This window comes from Rhinatrema bivittatum, chromosome 1 (genome assembly GCF_901001135.1).
Source record: "Rhinatrema bivittatum chromosome 1, aRhiBiv1.1, whole genome shotgun sequence".
Lineage (NCBI taxonomy): Eukaryota > Metazoa > Chordata > Amphibia > Gymnophiona > Rhinatrematidae > Rhinatrema > Rhinatrema bivittatum.
In genome coordinates this window covers 38,120,343-38,146,129 of record NC_042615.1, presented here as the reverse complement: position 1 = coordinate 38,146,129, position 25,787 = coordinate 38,120,343, and the positions used below count along the sequence as shown (strand labels likewise).

The window sequence follows — 25,787 nt, the reverse complement described above, 5'->3', positions numbered from 1 at the left end:
GCCACAATATCAGGAGAACCCCTCTATCTTCTTGGGATTGCAGCAGGGCTTCTTCTCTTGTCAGTAACAAGTCCCTGTGCCGACCAATGCTCTGACTCTTGGTTCCCTCCCAACCAAGGTCCAGCTGCATTGGCTGATCTGCTAAACATGAGATTCAGCAACCATTGCCCCATGTACAAGTCCACCTTGAGGCCTGGCCACAGGTCTCAGTGTCTCCTTGTACAGCATACAGAAATGCGGGTACCACTTACCGCTCACACACCTGCAGGAGCCTACATGATATCCTCCATTGGGACACCTCCTGGTCTCCCATCTGGTCAGATATCAGAGCGGCCACCCCACCTTGTACCAAAGTCCCGGTACACTCCCCCAGGCGCTACGAAGTGCAGAGGGGAGAAGGGAGGGGGGTTGGGGAGTTTTAATTGCACTATTCTTTCTTTTAACAGAAAATAGTTACTCTCCGCACATCCTGGACCTAAGAAAATCCAACTTTCTTTAGACGTCACAGGTACAATGGTATCTTTGGTTACCATCACTCCATACTGCAGTAAGTACATTATTTTAATGTTTCTATGTGCTTTATGGTGAGTCAACATTACAACCCCAAGCTCTGCCGCTGGCACCAGCTTCGGTAAGTGAACTGTCTCTTGCATCACTGTTGGTGAATGCTGTTTTCTCTGCGGAGTGTAACATCATTCACTTTCCTTGCATAGACTACTGCTAACCACTTTCAGTACATGCAAGGAGCTCTCACTTTTTTCAGGACTCACTATACATTTACTAACTGGGATTACTGTCACTGCCATAAATCCCTTCTGTAACACTTCTGGACACCACAGTCTTAAGACCCTCTTGTCCAGCATGCGCACAGACATTCTGATACATTGTTATATGTCCCTGCGCATATTTTCCATAACCTCAGCCTTTCAACTTTTCATGGTTGGGCTATGGGGTTTCTTCCCACTATGCATTTTTCTCATAATTCAAAACTGCTATGGGTTATATTCAGTGACATTCTATACTCAATGGACCTAAGTGGTTTCATTGCTTTCGTCCCTGATTCTTATCCCAGTTCGAACTAGGACCTAGTCTCCTTCGACTCATGCTCGCAATTCCTTAGGGTTATAAAGTTTCTCCTGAAAGCTGTCAACCCATTATGCATCTATTGCACTCCAGCATAGTTTCTCATAAACTTCCTGGACGTTGCACCCATGAGTTATGCCCTTATGCCTTCCAATACTGCTTTTGCAACAATTCTTTGTGCATACAGACAGACAGCATAGGGACAATGTGCTTTCCAACTCATAAGCACGCATTACCTCTTAGCTGCTCTGCTAGACAGCTGCGCAGCTCTACCCTTGGCCCTTGTTCACTTCATGCGTCCTTGGGCCACATATCTAAGAGATTTAATGAACGCTCTATCAGACCTTCTCCACGTAGGTTCTATCCTCTCAAATGGTCTCAATTACATGTGTACAGGGCAAATCTTTTAACGCTGAGTTTAACTAAACTTTCCTCGGCGTCTGCATCATTCCATATGATGCACAGGTTCTGCTCCCTGCACATGTTTCCTATGCGTTCCCTTAGATGCCTTTTCTTCCATCAAAGGCCTCTTCAATATATCTCTTCTGCTGCCTCTCGTAGCCAGCATTCTTCTAATGTTGAACTGGGATGGGGTTCAGTATTCTTTTCCCCACTCCCTGACTGAGATCAGTATGCTTTCCCATACTTCTCAATCCATCATATCAGTAACCTTTTATTCTCTCATCAGTCAGTCCCAAATCATAGACTTACTGATGTTCTTAGGTTCTGGTAGCGTCACAAAACCTTCTAAACATAAATCTTGCCGTTTAATATGGCAGGCTTTACCTCCTGACGCTAAAAAAAAAAAAGAAAAAAAAAAAAGAGGTATTACCCCTTTTACTTTTCCACCATTTTTTCTTACTCCCTCGGATTCTGTTCTCCAGACATCCTCCACATAGATACACCTTTCTCTTAGGAGGTGTATCGTTTTGGGAGTTGGGTTCCCGTTTTCGGTAATCCTCTCTGAGTCGGCTTACCATGGATTATCCACTGATCAAGCCGCCTCTATTTCTCTAATCACGGAATGAACATATATATTCTCCTTATAAGTCTCATACATTCTACGTTTGAGCCTTTCCATTCCTCTCTTTCACAGTTTGGCAAGGGAACTTCTTTCCCTCTTAATGTCATTCCTGCCAGCAGGGTCCGTGAGTTATGCACTCTTTCCATACTCACCTGACTCCGTTCCTCTGCCACTGAGTAGTTCTACGCATTCAACTTTCTATCCTTTTCAGGTAGATGTTGTATCTCCTTTCCTCAGGAAATACTCTATTAATTTTTCCTAACCTCTCTCTCTCGCCCTAGGGAGAGACTGGGTTTTCCACATTCCTGGACAGTAATGCTGCGCTTACATTCTATCTACATTGCACTGCATTCCATGTGAATTCCACTTGACTCTTTCCTTCATGCAAGGGTCAAGCTGCTACTTCCAGTGGCCACACAGACCTAATCCTTCTGATTAAGTGGTCTATATTTCCTTTCCCACCAACAAGCAGACATTTCACTACAACACTGTGGGTATCCACATACTGTTGTGTCCGTCTTAGCCTTAACAGCTTCCCTTTGGTTACTGCTGCTTGTACTTTTTTATCAGGTTGCAGCCTGGAGTCCTCTCCATACCTTCGCAGCCTATTATTGCTTACATTTGACTAGCCGGCATGCTCCATGTTTGGCCAGTCCGCCTACTCTTACTTTTTTCAATTCACTACCCAACATCCTTCCACGAACCCATTATGGTGTTGCGGATGCCCTCCGTTCCCATTTCCACCTCAGTCGTTACGCCTTTGCGCATCTGCGGTGTATCTGGTGCATTCCCGGGCATCCTCAGCTCGGTACTCACCCATTTGTGAGGACTACCATCCTGCTTGTCCTGTGAGAAAGCAAATGTTGCTTACCTGATGTAACAGGTGTTCTCACAGGACAGCAGGATGGTAGTCCTCACGAAACCCGCCCGCCACCCCGCGGAGTTGGGTCTGTATACTTTTATTTTAGTTTCGCTTGCGCTTTTTAGCTATAAGACGAGACTGAGGGAGACACCTGTGGCTCACAGGGATAATTGCAGGCTGGGCATGCTCAGTGCACCCAGTGTGCTAGTGTCAGTCAAAGCTTGTTGAAACTTTGACAGAAAAGTTTTCCGTACAGGGCTCCATCCTCAATGTCACCCATTTGTGAGGACTAACATCCTGCTGTCCTGTGAGAACACCTGTTACATCAGGTAAGCAACATTTGCTTTCTGTTTAAAAGTGGAAAAGAAGATAAAAATCTGGAAAAAATAAAGATATCAGTCTCACTTTTTCATGGCAGGAAGGCTGTCGACCTGGAAAATAAAATCTGGCATCAAATTATTTCGTATTTCTGTTAAACCTCAAGGAGGTGCTACTACAAGGTACTCTGACTTGGCCTCGGTCTTAGCAGGGACAGCTTCCTTCTTTGCTTTAGGAGCCACTGTGGAATAATACCAATTTTAGTTTTTAACCTTGGAGCATAAATTCAGTTAGCAGAAATTCTGAGCTACAATGATATCTCTGCCCTCATTGCTGAAGAAAAAAAAACCAAAACCTGTACTTCTGTGAAACATCAAAACATTGTTAATAAAAGCATTTGCAATTTGCAAGAAAAAGCTTGTGGGGTTGCTTTACTGGCTAGACCCCCCTTCAAGCCTGCTCAGCTTCTTAAAAATTTGCTGACAGTGTCTACGAGATGGCCCCCCTTCTTGGAGGGGAGAATTACTGACAGCGTCACTTGAACCTTTACCTAAACTAATGATGGAAAAGTACTGTTATCTGGTATACTAGGCCTTGAGGTGGAGACAGTTCTCCTACACAAATTGCAGCTGCGCTGACTCAAAATTATTTATTTATTTATTTATTTAACAATTTTTATATACCGGCATTCGCAGGACACATCATGTCGGTTCACATTTAACTGAGAAAGGAAATTACAATGAACGAGGATAGAGAGAGTCAACGATATTACAATGAACTAGGAACAAGGATAGAGAGAGTCAACGAGCAAGGATACAACTTTGTAAAACGAACTGGATGATGATTATGCATGTTAAGAGTAGGTATGCATCAGGATGTAAAGGATGCATGTACCCTTAAGAACTTAACATATGAAATTATTTACAGTAATAATATTAAATGTAGGGGCAGGGAGAAGGGGAAGGGGGTAGCGAGGAGGGGAAAGGAGAGGAGGGGGTAGGGGTATAGGAGAACGTTAAGGCAATGGCACTTTCAAGGAAAGGCTGTTTGTAGGAAGAGAGGGGAGGGGTAGGGGAGAGGCAGCAGGGTGCTGGGGAAGGGTGGGGGGAGGGAGCAGGGGGGGAGCTGGGAAGGTGAGGGAGCTAGAATGGTAGGGGAGAGGGGGGAGCTGGGAATTTTATTTATTTTGGGATGGCGAAGGGGAGGTTGAGGAGGGGGTGTGTAGGCTGAGCGGGAGCTGAGTGAGTTCGAGACAAGACAATGACTAGGATTGGGAGGAGTTGGGGTATGCCTGTTTAAAGAGCCATGTCTTGATTCCTTTTTTGAAATGGCTCAGGGACGGTTCTAGGCGGAGTTTAGCAGGAAGGGAGTTCCAGAGGGTAGGACCCGCAATGGAGAAGGCTCTGTCCCGGGTAGTGGTAAGGTGCCCAATTTTGAGTGAGGGGGTTTGAAGGGTGCCAGCGAGGGAGTTTCTGGTGGGGCGATTAGTTTGACGGAAATGTGGCATATCCTCAAGCCAGGGGGAGTTGTTTTTGTATAATGTGTTATGGAGGATGGTAAGTGTTTTGTATTGGGAACGGTAGGAAATGGGGAGCCAGTGGAGATCCTGTAGTATGGGAGTGATGTGGTCAGTTTTCCTGGTGTTTGTTAAGATTCTAGCCATAGCATTTTGGAGGATTTGGAGGGGTTTAATAGTGGAGGCAGGTAGACCTATGAGAAGGGAGTTGCAATAGTCGATTTTAGATAGTATGGTGGTTTGCATAACAGTGCGGAAGTCGTGGGCGTGGAGGAGGGGCTTCAGTTTTTTGAGGGTTTGAAGTTTAAAACCCTCAAATTATGTTTTCATAGTAGGGAAGACAAATACATTCCATTTTCTTGGGTAAAACTGTACTTGCAAGTTAACAGGGGAAAAAAAAAAAAAAGGAAGACGAGAATCACCTCTTAGCATAATATACTCTAGAACATTATTTAAAACATTTTGTCCATAAAACTTTAGCAGTGACTGCTTCACTTAAATGACGTCAGAAGCTATTGTGTATTCAGTGCACTTTTCTACAGCCAGTAAACTCTGTCTTCATCTATACACAATGGAACATGTACAACACATAATGACACACAAACAGAACACATAATGACAGAGAACCACAGACAGAAAACAATTATCGAACATTAAAGTTCAAAAAGTAGGCCTTTTAAAAGTAAAAACAAAAATCTTTGGATCCAAAATTAAGCAAAAATCAGAATTTTTAAAACAGATCTGTTAATAAAAATAAAACAAAATCTAGGAGAAAGAAAAAAACCCTCAGCTTCCTGTACGGCAGCTTTTATTCTTGTAAATCTGTAAAAGAAAAATCTCACATACAAAGAGAGGTTAATTGTAATCTTTTAAATCACATTACAAAGTATTAAATGGCAAGCTATAAGTAACTGAGCAGCACCGTTAAGGTTAAAAAATCACTACTTTGATTATCTTCTAACTAAAAGATTCTAATTGCTTAATCACGGAAACCAGAATTGTTTACATTCCTTCAAGTTTAGTCATATGGGAGAAAGCAGAAGAAGAAGAAAAAAAAGTTTACGAGACAAATCTCTCACTACTTCTGTAAAATCTTTTTGCTAAACCTATAGCTGCACAATTAATATTACAAGCTTTTCATTAGGTTATCAGCTGAGGCCACATACCCCATTGTTTAAGTAATCCGCGGGCCTGCTGGGAAGGGAAGGGAAATACTGAATGTAAAATCCAGGGGTTTGTGACAGTGTTTTGCTGTATGTCCTTTTCTCCTGCATCAATAACAAATGCCACAAAACTTCTAACTAAATATAGGCCTTCCCTTTAACATCCTGTCACAGATGCATGTTAACTTCTGTTTCATTCTTATAATCAGAGGAGGATTTGGGTTTACGGTGTCCCCAAAGGATTTCTAAGTCGTCTTCTTCAAGTAACTATTTGAACAGGGTAATATCAGACTTTAAAATTTCATTCTGAGTACTAGCAATTTTTAGTTTCTCACTTAAATCAGTCTTACACTGCTCATAGCGTTGTCTATCTTTTGCCAACTGGGCAGGGAAAAGAAAAAAAAAAAAGAAATTTTCTCCAGTTTTAGCCAATTACAGTTTTCTTGTCAATATCTTAAAGCGTTGTGACCAAGCATTTGTAATATTTAACAATAGTCATATTAAGGCTGTGCTCATTTTTGAGCATTGTGGCATGGATATACTTAGAAATCTTATTTTCTATATCATCAAAAGGATTTAAGTCTACTAAGACATTAGAATACCATGGGTTCTTCCCACATACTGCTGCTCCAAAAAGTGCTTTTTCTTAGTTTTTGCTTTTAATTCTAGTTTAGTGTCCTTGTGATTCCTAACAAATGACACCTTCTGTTGTCACATAATGCTAAAGTTAAATACACACATAATGGGATACATAATCATGACACATTTGTGTAAGAGCGGCAGAGCAAAAAAGTGTTCTACTACTGCAAAGAAAGCAATGATAGGGGCAATAAAATGTGACGGAGTGTTGCCAGGCACTCCCCTTTTCCTAAACCTGGTATTGTGTGATACTGGGGTATTCTGTGCCACTGGGGCATCTACCCTATCTGCTGTTGTCTCACAACACTTTTCATTCTGTCCCTCAATTGTTCTTAAACACTTGTCTAAAGGTTTTAAAGAGGCTGGGTCATTATGCTGATAGCCACAGGCTCCAAATGTTTCATTAATCTGTTCACAGGCTGGGGAATCTAATTCTATAACGGGAGTACAATGAACTCTCTCCATGATATCAACCCAAGCGGAGTTCCCTGTAGGCTGATTCAGTAGGGGGATAGTGGGGGTTGGGAGTTGGTGCTCTGAAGTTTCACTAACTTTCTGTGTCTGTATAGCGGGAAATTCAGTGGTGTAGGATGGAGGGAGGAAGGGAGGGAGAGCATAGGGAGATGCAGTGGGAGCTAAAGTCTCCTGTTCTACTGCTTGCCCATTTGTAGTTTGTTTTATCTTACGCCGAACAATAGGGCATGCTTGTTCGACAGTATTTATTTTTGACGGGGATTCTACTTCTGCCTCCTCTGCACTGTCTGTATCTGTGGAATCCCAAATATCCCCGTCCCATGTTTCGGGATCCCATTCATCTTTCATTATGCATGCTCTCACCTTCATCTTATTTACTTGTCCCCTACGCTTTCAATATTTATGCTGTGCCACCCGCACAGCCGCTCGCTCTGCCACTGACTGATAATGGTCTGCTTTCTGGGAAACTGTTTCTAAGTGGCATCGCAACATAATGTTGTCTTTTAGCAGACCATCCATTTCTTTTTCTAGTTCAGCTAATTTCAATTGCAAGCTGTGCTTTTCTTCGTGACACCTTCTGTATCCTGTCAATAAAAGCCAGCCACGTCTTCCTACTGCCTCTAGTTCCTTCCCTTTTTTTACTGGAACCTCTTGTAATTTTTCTACAATATTTACAGACTCGCTACCTACATCCCATGCTTCTGCCAATCCCATATTCATTGCCCATTCCTGTGCCAGCACAGAGTAGGGAATTTTTTCCCATCCTGGGATTTTAACATCCACAGGAGTAACAGGTTCGGATGGCTGCTTTGTTTTCTTTTTAAATAAAGCCATCTTTTTAAATAAAGCCATCCCACCCTCGTCGCCAAATGTAAGGAATGAGGTAGGCGAGAATAAGGTAAAAGTAAAATAATATGTTTTATTGATATACAATCTTAACAATTCTAAGTGTTAAAGGTATACAGTTCTAAGCACTAAAATATACAGTTCTAAGCATGTACAGTTCCAAGCATTAAAAATATTGCTAAGCATATACATCTGTATCCGTGCACAATATTTCAGCCAATACTCACAACACCCTTTTCATCAGTCTGCCTGAGAGAGAGAGCCCACCACAGGCAAAAGGGGTCCAGTCACTTTGTACATCTACAAAGGACACGCAGCACTTTGCATGCCAGCAAAGTGAAAGTAAGTTTCTCGCTCTCCCCGTTTTTCAGCCATAGCTGTTTGTCTTTTATAGCCAAACAAGTGTGCGTGCCAAAACTAGACTGTGTGTTTGTGGGACAGGATTACTCACTGTCCTTGCCAGCAGTCCCAGTCTAAACAATATCCAGACTCAAGGATGGATGGTCAGGTCATCTTTTCTCCAGGCCGAATGTCAGTGCTGCAGCTGATTCTGCAGTTTCCCTTACGCTTAGTTACCCTGATACAGGTGGAAGGTAAATATTTGAATAACATAATAAATGATCCTGTGTCTGGAACAAGTATACCTTGACATGGTTTTGAAGAAAAGGAAGTATTTTTAACAAGGAGGAGTAATAAGGATTTGGGATAATATTGCAGTGTGTTTTTCTGTCAATAAGCAGACTGAATTAGTCATGACATGTTGGCATCACCCCACAGCACCAAACAGTCTCATCTCGCCCAGCTAGTAGAGCTTTGAGCTCTACTGAGAATGTGCAGGAATTCTTGCATAGGCGTTACTTTGTGCACCTCCTCATTCCTTTTTTTGTCCGAGCAAAGCACAGATGTGCACTCAGGCTTTCTAGATACTTTTTTCAGTATCTTTCAAATTTTTCATTTGTTTTCATTTTCTTCTTCAGTTTCTTCTTTAATTGCTTGCTGCTCTTGCAGCACCCAAAACAGCACTTTTCAGTGCTACAAAAAAAAGACTTGATCAGTTTTGCCTTATTAAGATGTATGGCAATTATAGTAGTTTTAAGAACTGCATCTGTGGTAAGGTGATGTCCCGCAAGGAGGACGCGAATTATGCTATCACTGCCTCAGTCCAGACCACACCAGGTAAACTGCGGTGCTTGTGGAAGAATGTACCCATGCATCGAATGGAGGAACTGCATAAATCTCTCAGAAGTCAGTCTTTCCTCTTCATACAGTGCAGCTTCATCTGCCTTGCTGGGATATGAGTTGAGCAGGAGCTCCTCATAAACTCCCTTGACAGTGTACCAGGCTGAAGCCTCGGGGTTGAGTAGTGCTGCCATCCTGCATCGAAGAAGAAATAGTGTCATGTCACTGCAAGTAAATAAGCACCATGAGCTGCCCATCATTATCATCAATACATGGTGCATCGGCACACATGCCACACAAAGCATTGACGCCGCTTCTGCACGGTGCTCAGGTCTTGACGCATGGCTGAACAATGCACACGGCACCAGGGTCCTCTTGATACATGGCGCATAGGCACACAGCACTAAAATCAATTTGCAAGATATACTAATGCTGTTGACACACCCATCACATGTAGTGCCAGCTTCATTATCGCACATGAAGCAAATCGACTTGAGGCAATCGAAGCATGCTTCTTCAAAGTCCTTGAAGCATCCGGTCTCGTCTGTCCAGAAGTCCAAAACATCCACACATTGACCCTTGGATCTTGGCCATCATACAGAATTACCAATACAATCTTTATGCTGCTCAGCGGAGAATGGGGGTAGAAGGAAATGTTATCTATGCCTCCTCTTCCATTTTTAGACACTGGACCCCATCTGTTCTCTAGTACCACTTCCCTCTTGTCTCAGAACTTGGATGTTCCACCCATGCCAGGTCAGAGAACATGGAAGTCGCTCAACCACATAGCGGAATTGGTGAAGAGTTTCTTTACCTCTTTGACTAAGGTCACAGAAGGAAATTCCCATCCTCTCCTTTCCAGCTTTGGTTCAGCAATCCCTCAGAGCAGAGTCCCAGTTTTTCCTATTAGGGTAATCATATTGTCAGAACCCTTGTTATGAGGTTCCTCTTCAACTCACTCAATTGCAGTATAGTCCACTCAATCAGAGGTTGTGGGCCAGGGATTATCCCCTCATATGCAACCAAGCGAGTCCCTCAATTCACAGTCTTCATCATTGAGGTCCTGGATTAGTGTTCCTACACCCTTGGGTTCCAAGGAGCCCTCAACAGGCTTACTTGCTGACCAGCTTCCGGAGCCTCCGGAACATACTGGAAGACCTGACATTCAAAGTTTGTGGTAAAAATGGGCAAAGCACTCAGTCATTGTTCACAAGAATAAAGACCCCCGATTGGAAGTCTTAGGTCTCCTTCAAATTCTGGAGACTCCTTCAGAACCATCTGTTCTCCCAGTTCATGACATTTTAACCGAATTATAGATAAGAACGTGGGAAAACCTACATCTTGTGTGCCACAAGAAAGGTAGACCTTTAAGTTTAGCATGCAAAAATCATCTGGTTTCATTATGGTTCAATTACCTCATCAATCAATTATGGTGGAATCTGCCCTAAAGAAAACGAGTATTTATTCAAATCTTCCTTCAGGGAAAGACCACAATCTGCCTAACAATTTTGGAAAGAAGGTTTTCAGAGTTCAATGCTAACTGCTTGTGTCTCTGTTAACTCATTTTATATATAATTTAATACCTGCATTACTGCAAACAAAAACTGAATCCAGCCCTTCAACCTAATGAAGAGGGAAATTATGATCCTCAGCCACTCCTAGATGCAGAGAAGTGTATCTGAAAACTTTGTTTAATCAGTGCATCATTTGATACCATATCACATACCTCACCTACCTCCATTAACTTGATGCATGGCCTGGTTCCAAGCCAGCAGTATTCACAATGACATTCATGAAAAATTGGCAGTTGTGCCTTGACTGGGCAATATTCATTTTGGAGAAAAGCTGAGAGAAAATCTATACCAAAAAAAGAGCAGAATGTGGCTGTCCAATCTCTCTCAGTGGGCCCAAGCATCCTTGTTCATCGAGGCTCTCTTTCTAGTCGTTCACAAGGCCATATTTCCAAAGAAGCCCTTTCTGATCTTTTCAAAATTATTGGCTCCCGCCTCTTGTGGTTCAGCAACAGCAACATCTTCCGGCTAGATCTCATCAATGTAAATGCTGTCAGCCTAAGGCACCGCAGCAGGTACAACCAAAACCTGCACCTAGTTTTTGATCCCAGTGAATGCTCAGCAATCCCTTTCTTCAACAGGCAGCCAGATCCAATCCTCCTTGGAAGAGTGCTGCCAATTTGGGGAGTCTGTATTCTGTTTGCGTTTCTCCTGGCTACCATCTCTTCTGTAATGTTTAACCCTTAAAGCGATTAGACGTGGAATCACTTTTTCAGCAGAATGCGAAAGGGCTACAACATGGACAGGGCTTCTACTCGTGATACTTTCTCATTTCCAAAAAATCGGGGAGATTGAGACCCATTCTGAATTTGAAAATTACAAGCAGTGGATGTTTAACCCAACTAGACATATATAATGACGTCTATTTTAAAACAAGCACGCGTGCACCCATACACGCACATATTGGCACACAAGCGAGGATACACTAGAATTTTTAATCATGCGTGCACTTACACGCATAGGTTTTAAAATTCACCAACCACACATAAGTAAGCTCCTAATTTTAAGAGATTACTTGAGCACAGCTAGTGCATGTGTGTCTTAAGTAGGACCATGTTGGCTTCTATGCACATATGTCAGCAAATTTTAAAACATGCTTGCTTGAGGCACATTCCCAGTTTTCCAATTAGTCCACCAGTTTGTCCAGTCAATAGTGAGGTCTTTCCAGACCCTCTGGTTCTTCATCCTGCCTACTGCTCAGTTGTCCCAGACCCCTCACCCTGTCCTGTAAGCCCTAAAACTTTAAACAGACTTGTTCCTCATCAAGAGCAGCAGTAAAATTACGCGGATATCTAGCATACACATGCTATGGGTTTTGTTTTTAAAATTTGGAGTTAGGAGCGTAAGTCTTAGCCCCGCCCCTTTTCTGCCTTCTTGTTCTTCACGTGCGCATGAGTCCATACACATGTATTTTGCATTTTTTTTAAATCCGTGTTGCTCACGCATAGCCCACATACACGTATATTTAGGAATTTTTGCGCAAGCAATGCTTTTAAAATTGACTTGAAAATGCAAAAGTTCTCTCTCATTGATGCTACCACTAAAATTAGGATCAGCAGGAAATAGTACACTTGTCGTTGTTCTTCCAAGTCTCAGAAACAGATGATGAAATCTGCCCCCTTAAAACATACATTTTGTTAATAATTTAATTATACCTTTGTCTTTTTTTCTTTTTCTTTTTAATATCCCATTAGGTTTTGTTCTTTAGCATTGCATATGGTGGGATGATTTTCAAAGACATTTATATGTATGAAACCCAATTTTATGTGCATAAATGGCTATACTAACATAAATGTAGGCAACCTGATATGGTGATGACAGAGAGAGAACACAGATCCCCTAATCCTTTACCAGACACACAAGTATATAGGGAATCTATATAATAGTTATAAATGCTTAAATATATATATATATTCATTCCAGCATAAACAATATTTTCTTCAATAACAAACTTACATAATAAATGGTATATTGTTTTATTCACAAATACAGTATCACATTTATTAATCAATGACACAACATCAATACAAACATGTGCAAAATAGCATAACCCAAGCAGAAATATTTTATCATCAATGATACCCTAAAATAGCACCAACAATTATCTATTCAGAATCAAAATACTAAAATATCCCTTCTATAAACATACTCATTCATACCTCAAACACTCCCCACCCATATAAAATCTAAGTATGTCAACCTTCTGAACAGATCTAAAGGCTGTACCCCACCATATTAATATTAAATGTCTGTCTTTTTAATTCATCTCAGCATGCTTAATCCCATGCTGATTACATAGCACCACCCCTTTTCTTTAAAACTTAATCCAAATACCCTATTATATCTTCTCCTATATCTGCACAGGAACACTCCAAATCTTCTCCTATATCTGCACAGGAACACGCCACTGTGCCCCAACAAGGATCCTTGTTTCGCCTCAGCTTCTTCAGGGGACTTCTCAATCCCAAACCAGAAAGTGAATCAGCGTCTCCTTCCTCCCACTTCTTCAAGGGACGGCTTAAAAAATAAGCCAGCGACTCATTTCTTCCCAAGAACCTCAATTAGAGACAAAATTAGAAATCAATTAACAGACACTTCCTCCCAAAATTATCACAATAGCCTTGTTTAATTCACAACTCACTTTGTCCTAAATTCTTATAATAGCAGCGACTATTCACCAATTTAACTGTGACAACCTAAAATAAAGACAGATTATTAAAGTTCTTTATACAAATACCAAAACTCGTAGTTGTTTGTATATAATAAATTCTAACCTTCCATAAGCTTTTAACATGCTGAAATCATCTTAAAATAATCACTTCACGTCTTCCGTTTCACTGTCCAACTCACATGTACCTATTCAAAAACAAAGTACACAAGATAAAACCCACTCCAAATACTTCCCAAAAAAAGCTCAAGTTGACAAAAAATACTACAAACCAATCTTACCTTCACGATTTTCCCAAATTCACTTTTGAGTATGCCTTCACAACTCCACCAAATTCACTTCAGTATACCAACCACTATCTCACTCTGACCAGAACCCGTCTCTCAATGCAGCAAATCGGAACACCAAGGCGATGGTAACCAAATGGCGTCTTACTAACCGTTATAAGGAAGCATTCATCAACCACACCCGATTACGCCACCCCACAGCCAAGACACACACAAGCAACCTATGGGGACAAAACCATCTCTACTACCTCATCACGCATAACAACTTGCCCATTCACACCGCAACCACGCATAACCCATACCCAATGAATCCATCCCACAGCCGACACACACACAGTCAACCAATGGGGATGATACCGTCACCACTACCTCATCCCGTATAACAACGCACCCGTTCACAACACATAACATATATCAAAATGGCCATTCGAAACGCAACTTCAACACAACCATCCCAACTCACCCACACTCATGCAGAAACACTCTATAACATCACATACATCCGACACACACCAACACCACAACTTCATAAATTATATTAACATGCCCATTCACAACAAACCATTACTCAAATACCCTGACCACACTATGAAAATATACCAATTCTCAACAAAGCACAATAAACATACCAGTCTACTCAAGCATGCCTAATAATCCAACCTCACAAGACAAACATACCAATTCTCAACAAAGCACAACAACCATACACAGTCATAGATACACACATGCATCTCACACATCTATAACCACTTCCAAAACCCACATAATGGGAAAACCATTCAAAACACCAAACAAGCACACCAATACATAACCCCACACAATAAAAACACAACCATTCACCACGCAATTAACCAACTTCAGTGACAATCAAACTATTTATAGAATGCTTCCCAATCAGTCCCCACATTCAAGCCATAAGGTTGAACCGATCGCCACCAAAATATGAACTTTTGCTCAAGCTTCCACAACATACTTGAAACATCTCCTTGGGCATTGGGCTTTAATTGAGTGATCACAAAAAATTGAAGTTGATCAACCTCATGCTTCAATTGATTCCAGTGTGCCACCAACGGTGCCCCTTCTCTTTTGATCCTCAAGTTACTCTTATGCTCAATAATGCGTAATCTAATCTGACGCTTAGTGTGTCCGATATACAACAATTGACAAGGACATACAATATCATAAACAACCCTCCTTGCTGTACAGGAGGGTTGTTTTAAAAGGGCCTTAAATATGTAAGGTTCACAATTCTCATCAAACTGATAACTACCCAACTTCAACCTATTCGGGCACACTGAACACCCAGAGCATCTATCCTCTGTTTCCACAATCCAAAGCTGTCTGTCATCCATCTTGGTCATTCTAGCCCTTAAATTTTGACCCTTAGAAAAGGCAAACACAGGACGTTCCTCACATCCTGGAGTAGTGCTAAGCAAACTCCAATGTTTGTTGTTAATTCTTCGAATGGTCGCACATCTCACAGAGTACGGTAAGCAACATACAATCCTATCCAATGGATCTGTCTTAGCCTTCAAGAGTAAATTCTTCCTCTGGGCATACAGACCACGTTTAAATGCACGTTTCACATCTTTCTTAGGATACCCATGTGCCAGGAATTTTTGAGATAAGAAGTCAGCCTTAACCTTATATTCATCAACCGAAGAACAGATTCTCCTGTATCTAAGAAACTGACCAACAGGGACACACTCTCTAAATCTCCTAGGATGGAAGCTCTCAAAGTGCAGGATAGAATTTCTATCCGTTTTCTTAACAAATACTGTAGTCTCGATCGTCTGGTTCATATATCGTATCCTTACATCAAGGAAACTAATATCATCCTCACTCTGTTGAAAAGTAAACTGAAGATTAATGTCAGATGAATTCAACCACAGTTTGAATTCCTGTAATGATAACTCATCACCATCCCAAATCCAGAAAAGATCATCGATGAACCTCTTGTAACATTTAATCTGCGAGAAAAACCGACTAGAATAAATGAACTTCTCCTCAAACTGCAACATGTATAGGCAGGCTATTGAAGGGGCCACTGGCGAACCCATGTGATACTGTATTTGTGAATAAAACAATATACTATTTATTATGTAAGTTTGTTATTGAAGAAAATATTGTTTATGCTGGAATGAATATATATATTTAAGCATTTATAACTATTATATAGAATCCCTATATACTTGTGTGTATACTAACAACCCAGGGTTGAAGGCATATAAAAAAAAAGTGTGTAACCTGGTTAAATATGTACATTTACACAAACTAAGCACAGGCATACCGGGCAGGGGGAATTGGTGGCACTTCTGCACATAGGTTTTAAAATGTATGTGCCTAAGAGGAGATGCAACTTTATGCGAGCAAATGTGTGTATATACTAATTACCCAAATATTTTTATACAAATTTACACGTGTACATTTGCTGTAAAAATATTCAGTAAAGTCTTCGTGTACAATATACACGCAGATTTTACCTCTATGCAAGCTGTTTGAAAATTACCCTCATTGAGACCGATTTTCAAAGTGTTTAGCCTTCTAACTTTTGGAGTTAGGAACCTAAATTGGCCCTTTTAAAAATGTACTCAGCACAAGTTCCTAAATTTAGGATCCTAAAAAAAAGATGACTACAGAATCAGAGATAGGGTGAGAAAGCAAAATTAACAACTTAGCACTGATTTTCAAAACAAGATACCTAATTTAGAAGCCGAAATCTAGAAAATGAATAGCAGTCCTAAATTTAGGCCTCTAAATTTTGAGCTCTCAAATATATGTGAATTTTCAGCTGAAATCTTTGGCTTTAATTTCAGCTAGAAATAGGTTCCTAACTTCAGCACCTAACTCAGGAGCCTAAATATAGCTCAGCCTTTTCTGAATATCAGTTGTTCCATGATCATAGTTATTATGATACATCTTACTGTTAGAAAGGAGGGTATAGTGATTTCATGCTGAGCAATTAGCTTTCTCTTGACTTTATTTAAGCATCTTGTTTTTGAGAAGGATGCTTGTAGCTACCTCAGGAATTGCAACCTATGTTTCTCCACACTTGACCATCTGGTATTGCTACTGCACTGACCTCTCCCCCTGTGAAAAGTGAACATCTTTGTAGACTTCCCCATTCAAGAATATGTAATCATAACTGGGAATTGGTACATTTTATAGTACCCTAAATCTCAAGGCTGGTGCCAAAACTTTAAAGGGATAGTGTGTTTTGCATGCAGTTGTTATAATTAGTGAGGTTTAGGTGGACCCTTGGACACTGTGGCAGCTGACCACGCCCACGGGGGGGCAGTCCCGTGAGGGGCCACAGGTCAGGTTCAGCTGAGGACACACAAACACAGAGATTGATCTTTTATTAAACAATGTGGTGTAGCCACCAGAGTTGGCAGTGATGAGTAGTTGAAGTAGCCCGGCTGCCCTCAGGCACTGGAACAGCGAATCCTCCTGTAGCAGTGCTGTAGTGGAAAGAACTGAGAATGAGTACAGTGGAATATGCACAAGCCCCAGTATGGAGAACCCCAGGATAGGAAGAGCAAGCCCTCGAGGAGTGAGTACCTGATCCCTGAGAGCTGAGAGGCTTGAAGGAGATGTACTCACACAGTTGTTCCACGTAGGAGATGGCACTAGGGCTGGAACGGAGGCAGGCCCTCAAGGAGAGAGTACCTGGTTGCAGGGAACAGCTGAAGTGAAGAAGGTAGTACTCATTGGTGTTGAAGATAGTGAATCCTTCCAGGCAGAAGAGAAGGTAGGAGCAGGCAACGAGTCAGGGAACATGGGCCCTCGAGGAGAAAATACCGGTTTCCTGATAGCGACCTGAAAGCAAGTGAGGCCCCCGAGGAGCAGGTACCCCGTTAGCGTTAAGAGTCCAATAGTAGATTGGAGGCAGAGTAGCTGGTTATGGAGAACGAATCCCATCCGTAGGAATTCCCTTGCTAATTCAAAGGCTAGCAAACAATGTAGAATTTAAATATCCGGGCAGTGTGACGTCATCACAGGGGGACGCCCCTGAGGTTCGCGCCAAGTAGGAAATAAGAGTGAGGGCCGCGCGGCACGTGCGCCCTAAGGTACAGATGGAGCATGGCGGGAGGCAGCGCCCAAGCCAGTCCGGGGACGCCAGAGAGGATGGCTAACAGACGCCACTGCAGTCAGGCGTCCATTAACAGCAAGAGGAGGAGCAAAAGGAGAGAGGTAGGAGGAGTGCAGCCATCGGGAAGGGATGGTTGCAACAGCAGTCAGACTACACCATGATTTAGAAAATAATTTAATAGTGTAAATAATATATATGTAACCCAATGAGTATGTTTAACAGCACGCATTCACATGGTTTCTGAATATAGTTGTACTGTACATACAAGATCTTTCTTAAACACTAAACCAGGAAATTATTGTTTCTATTTTGTTTGATTAGTGTTGGAACAAGATAACACATTTGAAATATTAATTGATCAAACTATCATCAGCAAAGGAAATCTACTGGAAGATATGATTCCACCTGTGAATCCAGCTAGAGAGATCAGTGATCCATTGATAAGAAACCTGAGGAATGGGATGAGAGAGCTACAATTCCTGATGCAAGTGCTGTCAAACCAGATGACTGGTAAGTGCCTTTTATTTATACTACAGTCATAGTATACATCACACCACAAAACCACAGAAGTATTCTTGTAACCTTTATTGTGTCTCGATAAGATGATGTAGATCAGTGGTTCCCAACCTGTGGTCTGCGGACCCCTAGGACTCCACCATACCATAACAGAGTCTGCAAAAACCCTCGCCAAGAAGAGGCCCAACAAACCCCATTCCATGGCAGCTGGGAAAGAGAAGGCCCAACAAGCCGGCAGCAGCCGAAGACTGCAGGAGGCTATTGGCTCACCTGATCCTGCCAGTGGCTGAGGAATGAAGGCCATGTGGCCACCAGTGCACCCCATCTTGCCAGTGGTCGAAAAGACTACAGGAAGTCACAGGGCCTCTGGTTCACCCAATCCCCCCAGCGGCCAAAGAATGCAGGAGGCAGCGGGGCCACTGTTCACTCCATCCTTCTCACTCCATCCTGCTGGCAGTCTGAGTGAGAAGGAGGCCGCTGAACCTCTCTCCCTGTGCAGATTCCAAGACAGAGGGAGTGGTCTGGGTAAGAGAGAGGCTGTGTGAGCATGTTTGCCTGTGTGAATTAGAGAGAGGGAGCTTGTATGTGTGTGAGAAAAAGAGCCTGTGTGTGAGAGAGTGTAAATTTATGAGAGACGGAGCACATGCGTGAGAGATCATGTGTATGAGAGAGGGAATGTGTGATGTGTGTGTGTATGAGAGGGGGAGCGTATGTTTGTATAAGCATGTATGTGCGTGAGAGATCATGTATTTCTCCTAGGACAAGCAGGATGGTAGTCCTCACACATGGGTGACATCATCAGATGGAACCCAGCATGGAAAACTTTGGCTGGCACACTAAGCATGCCCAGCATGCCACTATCCCTGCATTCACACAGGGTCTCTCTCCAGGCCTTTCTTTTCTGCGGAGCTGTCATCTCGCAGAGGTGGAGGTTGTGCCTTTTTTTTGTAAAAAGTGAATTTTTCTTCGCAATTTTCGTGTACTTTTTTCCTGCGCTGGGTCTCTCTCCAGTTCACATCAGGTTCTTCTTGGTGGGTGAGTTTTTTCGCTTCTCCCATATCTGCCGGTCGTTGTGCACCTCATGGTTGCCTCTTGTTTTTCGCCGATGCCCCCAACGCCCAGTGACTATGTCCCTAATGGATCCAGATGAAGTGTGTATCCTCTGCCTGGGGATGTCACATGATGTCCGTGGCTGCGAATTGTGTGCTTAGATGACCCCGAAGGGCCTTCGGGCCAGGCTGGACAAAATGGAGAACGTGACTTAGGCAAGTCCGAGCCATATACACGAGCGTCAGTGCTGTCAATACCCAAGGACCGAGGGGAACCGATCATCCTTGATCCCTCGGTTACCACCCCTTCCCCTGAAGCTCTCAAGGAAAGAGAGTTCTGGGGGGTCAGCCTGTCTCGGTCTCCTTGAAGTCCCAGACTTCAGGATCGTCTTCCTCATTCTCTGCACCGGGGAAAGACCAGGCCAAGCACAGTGGGAGATCCCGCAAACATCGGCACAGATCCTGTCTGCGTGTGGGACCAGGAATGTGAGGACCATGGCACTTGTTGCCCTGCCGCCTAAGTGGCCTCGATACAAGGAGGCCCCATCCTCCCTCAATGTCTGTGGTCCGTGGCCTTGCACACCAATTCTGGTGCCGGACATCAACCCTCCTTAGGGCTCTGAGGAGGAGTTGGGCCCAACCCTCCTCTCTCAGCCTGCCCTCTTGTCAGAGGCATTTGAGGTGAAGCTGGAACGTTGGGTGTGCCTGGCAGTGGATCGTGCTCTGTGTGATTGGGAGCTAGTGCCATCCCTGATTCTGGTGCCCTCGCCGATGTCTTCGAGGCTGGCACCCACACTGAATCCTGCGCCATTGCCGACTGCAGTGACCAGGCTGAACCATTGCTGGATCGCCTCAATGTCCTCCTCACTGTCCTCCCGATACAGTTGATGCCGGCACCTTGCGATCCCTTGGTGCCTCGCTGGGCACCAAAACCAAGGTGTCTGAGTTAGTCCTCATGGGGGATTCCTTAGAAGTTGAGGTGCCCTCTGCGCCTCAAGGTCCCTCGGCACCATGTCTGGGGCTCCCCAGGCTAGGACCCAGCCCTTTGGTGCCTGCAGTCCCCCCCGGGCCTCCCAGTGTCTGCACCCAGGGATATGCCCAGGGTTCCATGACCCTCCTGTCCGGGTGGTCTCGAAAACCTGAGGTGCCCTTATGACCCCTGGGGTCAGGAAACCTTCGATGTTTCGTCAGTAGACTCCGATGACCTTCCATCAGATCCTTCCCCTTTGAAGGAATGCCAGTGTTCTCCACCAGAGGACTTGACCTTCGCTGGGTTTGTGTGCACGATGGTTGAGGCTATTCCCTTCCAGCTCATGATGGACGAGAATACCCACCATAAAATGCTTCAGATCCTCCAGTTCGTCAACGCCCCAAAGGAAGTTGTAGCGGTGCCAGTGCATGAGATTTTCCTGGAACTGCTACTCTGGCTCTGGGAACACCCCCTATCAGCCTCACCGGTTAACCGGAAGGCTGATAGGGTGTACTTCAAGCAACAGACTGCGGGCTTCGAAAAGTGCCAGCTTCCCCACCAGTTTGTGGTGGTTGAGTAGACACTCAAGAAGGTGAAACGATTAAAAACCCATGTGTCAACCCCTTCAGGTAAGGACAACTGAGCATGGTATGCCATGGGTAGGAGGGTGTATGGGCCAATATGGGCCACAAACATGGCAATATGGGCCATGTTTGTGGCCCATATTGCCTCCTACCTCCTATACATGACCCAATATACTCGCAACCACTTCAATCAAGTCCAGGAGGTAGCGGATGGCCTGGCGCAGCAGCCTGAGGAGGCCATTATGGCGCTTGTCCAGCAGGGCCTTGAATGAGGTAAGCATGAGGTGTGTGCTACCTACGACATCTTCAAGACAGCAGGGCATTTTACGGCAGCAGGTATTTCTGCCCACCGCCTGGCTTCGGGCCTTGGACCTTTGCCCTGAGGTACAGGACTGGCTAGCTGACTTGCCTTGCACCGGTGATAATCTTTTCGGCAACAAGGTCAAGGAGGGAGTCGCGCAGCTGAAGGAGCACCATGAGACCCTTCAGCACTTGTCCGCTGGCGCCTCGGCCTCACTGGCCTCTTCCAAAAGGTCATCCTGGACAGGGCTGAGGAGGCCTTTCTATAGTCTAAAGAAGTATTTCCCTAAGGCCCCCCCCCCCCCCGCTCCAGACCGCAGCAAGAGAACACCAGTGGTAGATCCTGACATCAGCGGGACCCCCGTCCACAAGCAGTCCCCCAGGCTAGCTCCGCTACAAGGTTTTGTCTAGCAGTGCGGGGGTGTATGCCAGTTGCATCTCCCGGTGCTCGGGGACCTGCTGGTCAGGGGCCAGGTCAACTTTTTTGTGGACCGGTGGCCAGCCGTGATGTTGGATCAGTGGGTCCTGTCCGTCATCCGGAATGGCATGGAAACTACACCAGATTTTCCCCTGAGCCCGCAGTGGGGTCCTGTCTTTTATCCAGAACTGTTTCAAGAGGAGCTCTTGGCCCTTCTAATGGCCAGAGCAGTGGAACCAGTTCCTCAAGAGCAGCAGGGTCGGGGATTTTACTCCTGTTTCTTCCTGATTCCAAAGAAAACAGCAAGCAAATGTTGCTTACCTGTAACAGGTGTTCTCACAGGACAGCAGGATGTTAGTCCTCACATATGGGTGACATCATCAGGATGGAGCCCAATCACGGAAAACTTCTGTCAAAGTTTCCAGACCTTTGACTGGCCCCTACTGGGCATGCCCAGCATGGCACTAACCCTGCAGCCAGCAGGGGTCCCCCCTTCAGTCTTATTTGAAAGCTACAGGCAGTGCCGAAAATAAAATAACAAAACGTTACGAACCCAACACTGCGGGGCGGCGGGCAGGTTTCATGAGCACTAACATCCTGCTGTCCTGTGAGAACACCTGTTACAGGTAAGCAACATTTGCTTTCTCACAGGACAAGCAGGATGGTAGTCCTCACATATGGGTGAGTACCGAGCTGAGGATGTCCGAATATGAACCAAATGTACCCAACGGCGTGCAACAGGCACAACAAGTGGGGTAGAATTTTGTAGAGGGCATCCTGAACCCCACCGGGCAGGCGGAAGGGTGTAGGTACGTCACGTTGGAAATAAGTTACGCAGGACAGACTGGCCGAAGATGGAGCCTTGTCTTCCGGCTTTGTCCAAGCAATAGTGGGCTGCGAAAGTTTGGAGAGAACTCCAGGAGGCAGCCCTGCAAATATCAGGAAGCAGCACCGATCGTAGGTGTGCTACTGAAGTCGCCATGGCCCTCACAGAGTGTGCTTTAATACGGTCTTGAAAAGGAATGCCTGCTTGCTGGTAACAAAAAGATATGCAGTCCACCAAACCAGGAGGAGAGAGTCTGCTTACTCACCTGTTGCCCTAATTTGTTGGGATGGAAAGAGACGAATAACTGAATGCTCTTCCTGTGGGCAACTGTATGGTCTAAGTAGAACGCTAGAGCCCGTTTATAGTCAAGGGTATGCAGAGCCTCAACCCCTGGATTGGAGTGGGGCCTGGGACAGAAGGTAGGTAGTATGATGGATTGATTAATGTGAAACTCTGAAACTACCTTGAGTAAAAACTTAGGGTGAGTGCGGAGTACCGCCCGGTCCTGCAGGAGTTTAGTGTAAGGCGGATAGGTAACTAGGGCCTGTAACTCACTAACTCTGCGAGCTGAAGTGATAGCTAAAAGGAAAATCACTTTCCATGTGAGATATTTTAGGTCACAGGAGTGAAGAGGCTCGAATGGTGGTTTTATGAGCCGACCAAGAACCAGATTAAGGTCCCAAGAAGGAGCCGGAGGACGTAAAGGTGGCTTGATATGGAGCTAGCCCTTTAAGAAGCATGTTACAAGGGGTTGTACTGATATAGGAACATCCACGACACCTTTATGGAAGGCGGCTACCGCACTGACATGCATTCTGATTGAGGAAGTCTTTAAACCTGACTCCGACAAATGCCAGAGATAGTCCAAAATTCTTGGGATTGGACAGGAAAAGGGATCAAGGGACTGTGAGGTGCACCATGATGTGTACCTTTTCCATTTATAGGAATAAGATTTTCCTGTGGAAGGCTTCCGTGAAGCAATCAGGACACGAGAAACCGAATCTGAAAGGTTAAGTGGTTGAAGGATTAACCTTTCAACATCCATGCTGTCAGAGACAAGGCCTGAAGATTGGGATGGCGTAGACATCAGTTGTTTTGAGTGATCAGATGCGGGTTCGTTCCCAAGGAAATGTGCCTGCGGATGGAGAGATCCTGAAGTATTGGAAACCACACTTGGCGTGGCCAGTGAGGTGCTATCAGGATCATGGTTCCCTTGTCCTGACGTAACTTCACGAGAGTCTTCGAAAGAAGAAGTGGAGGGAATGCGTAGAGCAGACCGTTTGCCCACGAGAGGGAGAATGCATCCCTGGGCTGAGAGCGCTCGCTCTGAATGAGGGAGCAGAAATTGTCGACTTTGTGGTTCTGAGGGGACGCAAAGAGGTCTGTCTGGGGATAACCCCATTGTTGGAAGATGAAGTCCGCTACCGAGGGGCTGAGAGACCACTCGTGCGGTTGGAAGACATGACTCAGTTTGTCTGCCAGGACATTGTCCACTCCCGGTATGTAGGTGGCCCTGAGGTACATCGAGTGGGAGAGCGCTTCCGCCCAAATCTGCACAGCTTCCTGACACAGAAGGAAGGAGCCTGTGCCTCCATGCTTGTTGATGTACCACATGGCCACCTGGTTGTCCGTCTGAATCAGGATGACGTGATTTGACAGGCGTTCCTGAAAAGCCCTGAGAGCATATCGCATTGCTCGAAGTTCTAGGAAGTTTATTAGATGTTTGGCTTCCCCTGGAGACCAAGACCCTTGTGTCTGTAGATTGTCCACGTGGGCTCCCCACCCGAGGTTGGAAGCGTCGGTGGTGAGGATGAGTTGAGGATCTGGCACTTGAAAGGGCAGTCCCTGGAGGAGATTGTTGTGATTTTCCCACCAGGCGAGAGACAGACTGAGTGAGTTGGTGATGTGGACAGTGGTCAACAGAGGCTGAACAGCTTGAATCCATTGTGACCTCAGAGTCCCAATGCATGAGCCTCATTGCCAGGCGGGCCATTGGTGTGACATGGTCTGACTCCATGTGTCCTAAAAGGACGAGGAATTGGCGAGCTGTTGCTGTATGCTGAGACTGCAACTGGTGAGCAAGAGACACGAGAGTTAGCGCTCATTGTTGAGGTAGAAAGGCTTTTGCCTGCAAGGTGTCCAAGTCTGCCCCAATGAATGACAAGGTTTGAGATGGGACTAAATAGGATTTTTTGTAATTGACGAGAAATCCTAGAGAAATTAGTGTGTAGAGTCAAATTGAGGGACGACCGAGCGGCTTGCTGGGTTGGAGTCCTGATTAACTAGTCGTCAAGACAGGGGTAGACGTGAACACCTTCTTTCCTGAGAAAAGCTGCGACAACCACGAGACATTTGGTAAAGACTCGTGGTGCTGATGCTAGGCCAAACGGAAGCACGCGGTATTGCTAGTGCTTTGGGCCTATTAAAACCTGAGGTACTTGCGATGAGCTGGAGTTATCGCAATGTGTGTGTATGCGTCCTGAAGGTCCAGAGAGCAGAGCCAGTCTCCTCTTTGCAGAAGAGGTAGAAGCTAGCCCAAGGTTACCATCTTGAACTTTTCTCGCTGTAGGTACTTATTGAGAGCACGTAGGTCCAGAATTGGACGAACTCCCCCGGATTTTTTGGGGATCAAAAAGTATCGGGAATAGAACCCTAGGCCTTGCTGCAAGAGAGGGACGGGTTCTATTGCTCTTAACTGGAGAAGAAGGGAAACCTCCTGCTGCAGAAGGACAGAATGGTCGGATACTCTCCATGCTTGCAGAGGTGGTGAGTCCGGTGGAAGAGCAAGAAAGTTTAGGTGGTAACCCTGAGCAATGATTGTTAGCACCCATTGGTCGGTTGTGACTGACTTCCACATGTTGTGAAAGTGGCACAATCGACCTCCCACTGGTATGCTTGGTAGAGAAATCAGGCTGCTGCTCTCCAATTGAAAGTCAAAAACCTGAAGCAGGCCCCGGCTGGGGAGCTGCTTGCGGCTTTTGCTTTCGGCCTGGCGAGGCTGAGGTTTTTGAGAAGGCCTCGTAGTTTGGGACCTTGCTGGTGGAGGATAGTACTTCTTTGGATGGAAGAATGACTTCTTAGAGTCCTTCCTAAAGGTCTGTCTTGAGGGGAAGTCGGAAGGTATCGATGAGAGCTGTTTAAGGGTCTCATGATGGTCCTTTAATTCAGCCACTATTTGCTGGATCTGTTCACCGAACTTATTGTCTCCTACACATGGCAGGTCAGACAGCCTGTCCTGTACTTCTGGGCGAAAATCAGAAGATTTGAGCCAGGCCCATCGTCTTGCCGAAATGGCAGCTGCAGACACTCTAGTAGAGGTGTCGAAGATATCGTAAGCTGTTCTTATCTCCTGCTTTCCTGCCTCAAACCCCTTGTTGACAAGGATTTGAAGCTGTTGTTGG

The 25,787-nt window shown here is 44.7% G+C and overlaps 1 protein-coding gene across 1 annotated transcript in view; it reads left to right on the top strand.

Annotated features, from left to right (window-relative positions):
• CLGN (calmegin) overlaps nucleotides 1-25,787 on the top strand; it is a 629,426-nt gene that overhangs the window by 303,343 nt on the left and 300,296 nt on the right. The window contains 2 exon segments of the mRNA XM_029603388.1: nucleotides 18,045-18,158; nucleotides 18,161-18,233. Of these exon segments, the coding sequence (XP_029459248.1) occupies nucleotides 18,045-18,158; nucleotides 18,161-18,233 (187 nt within the window).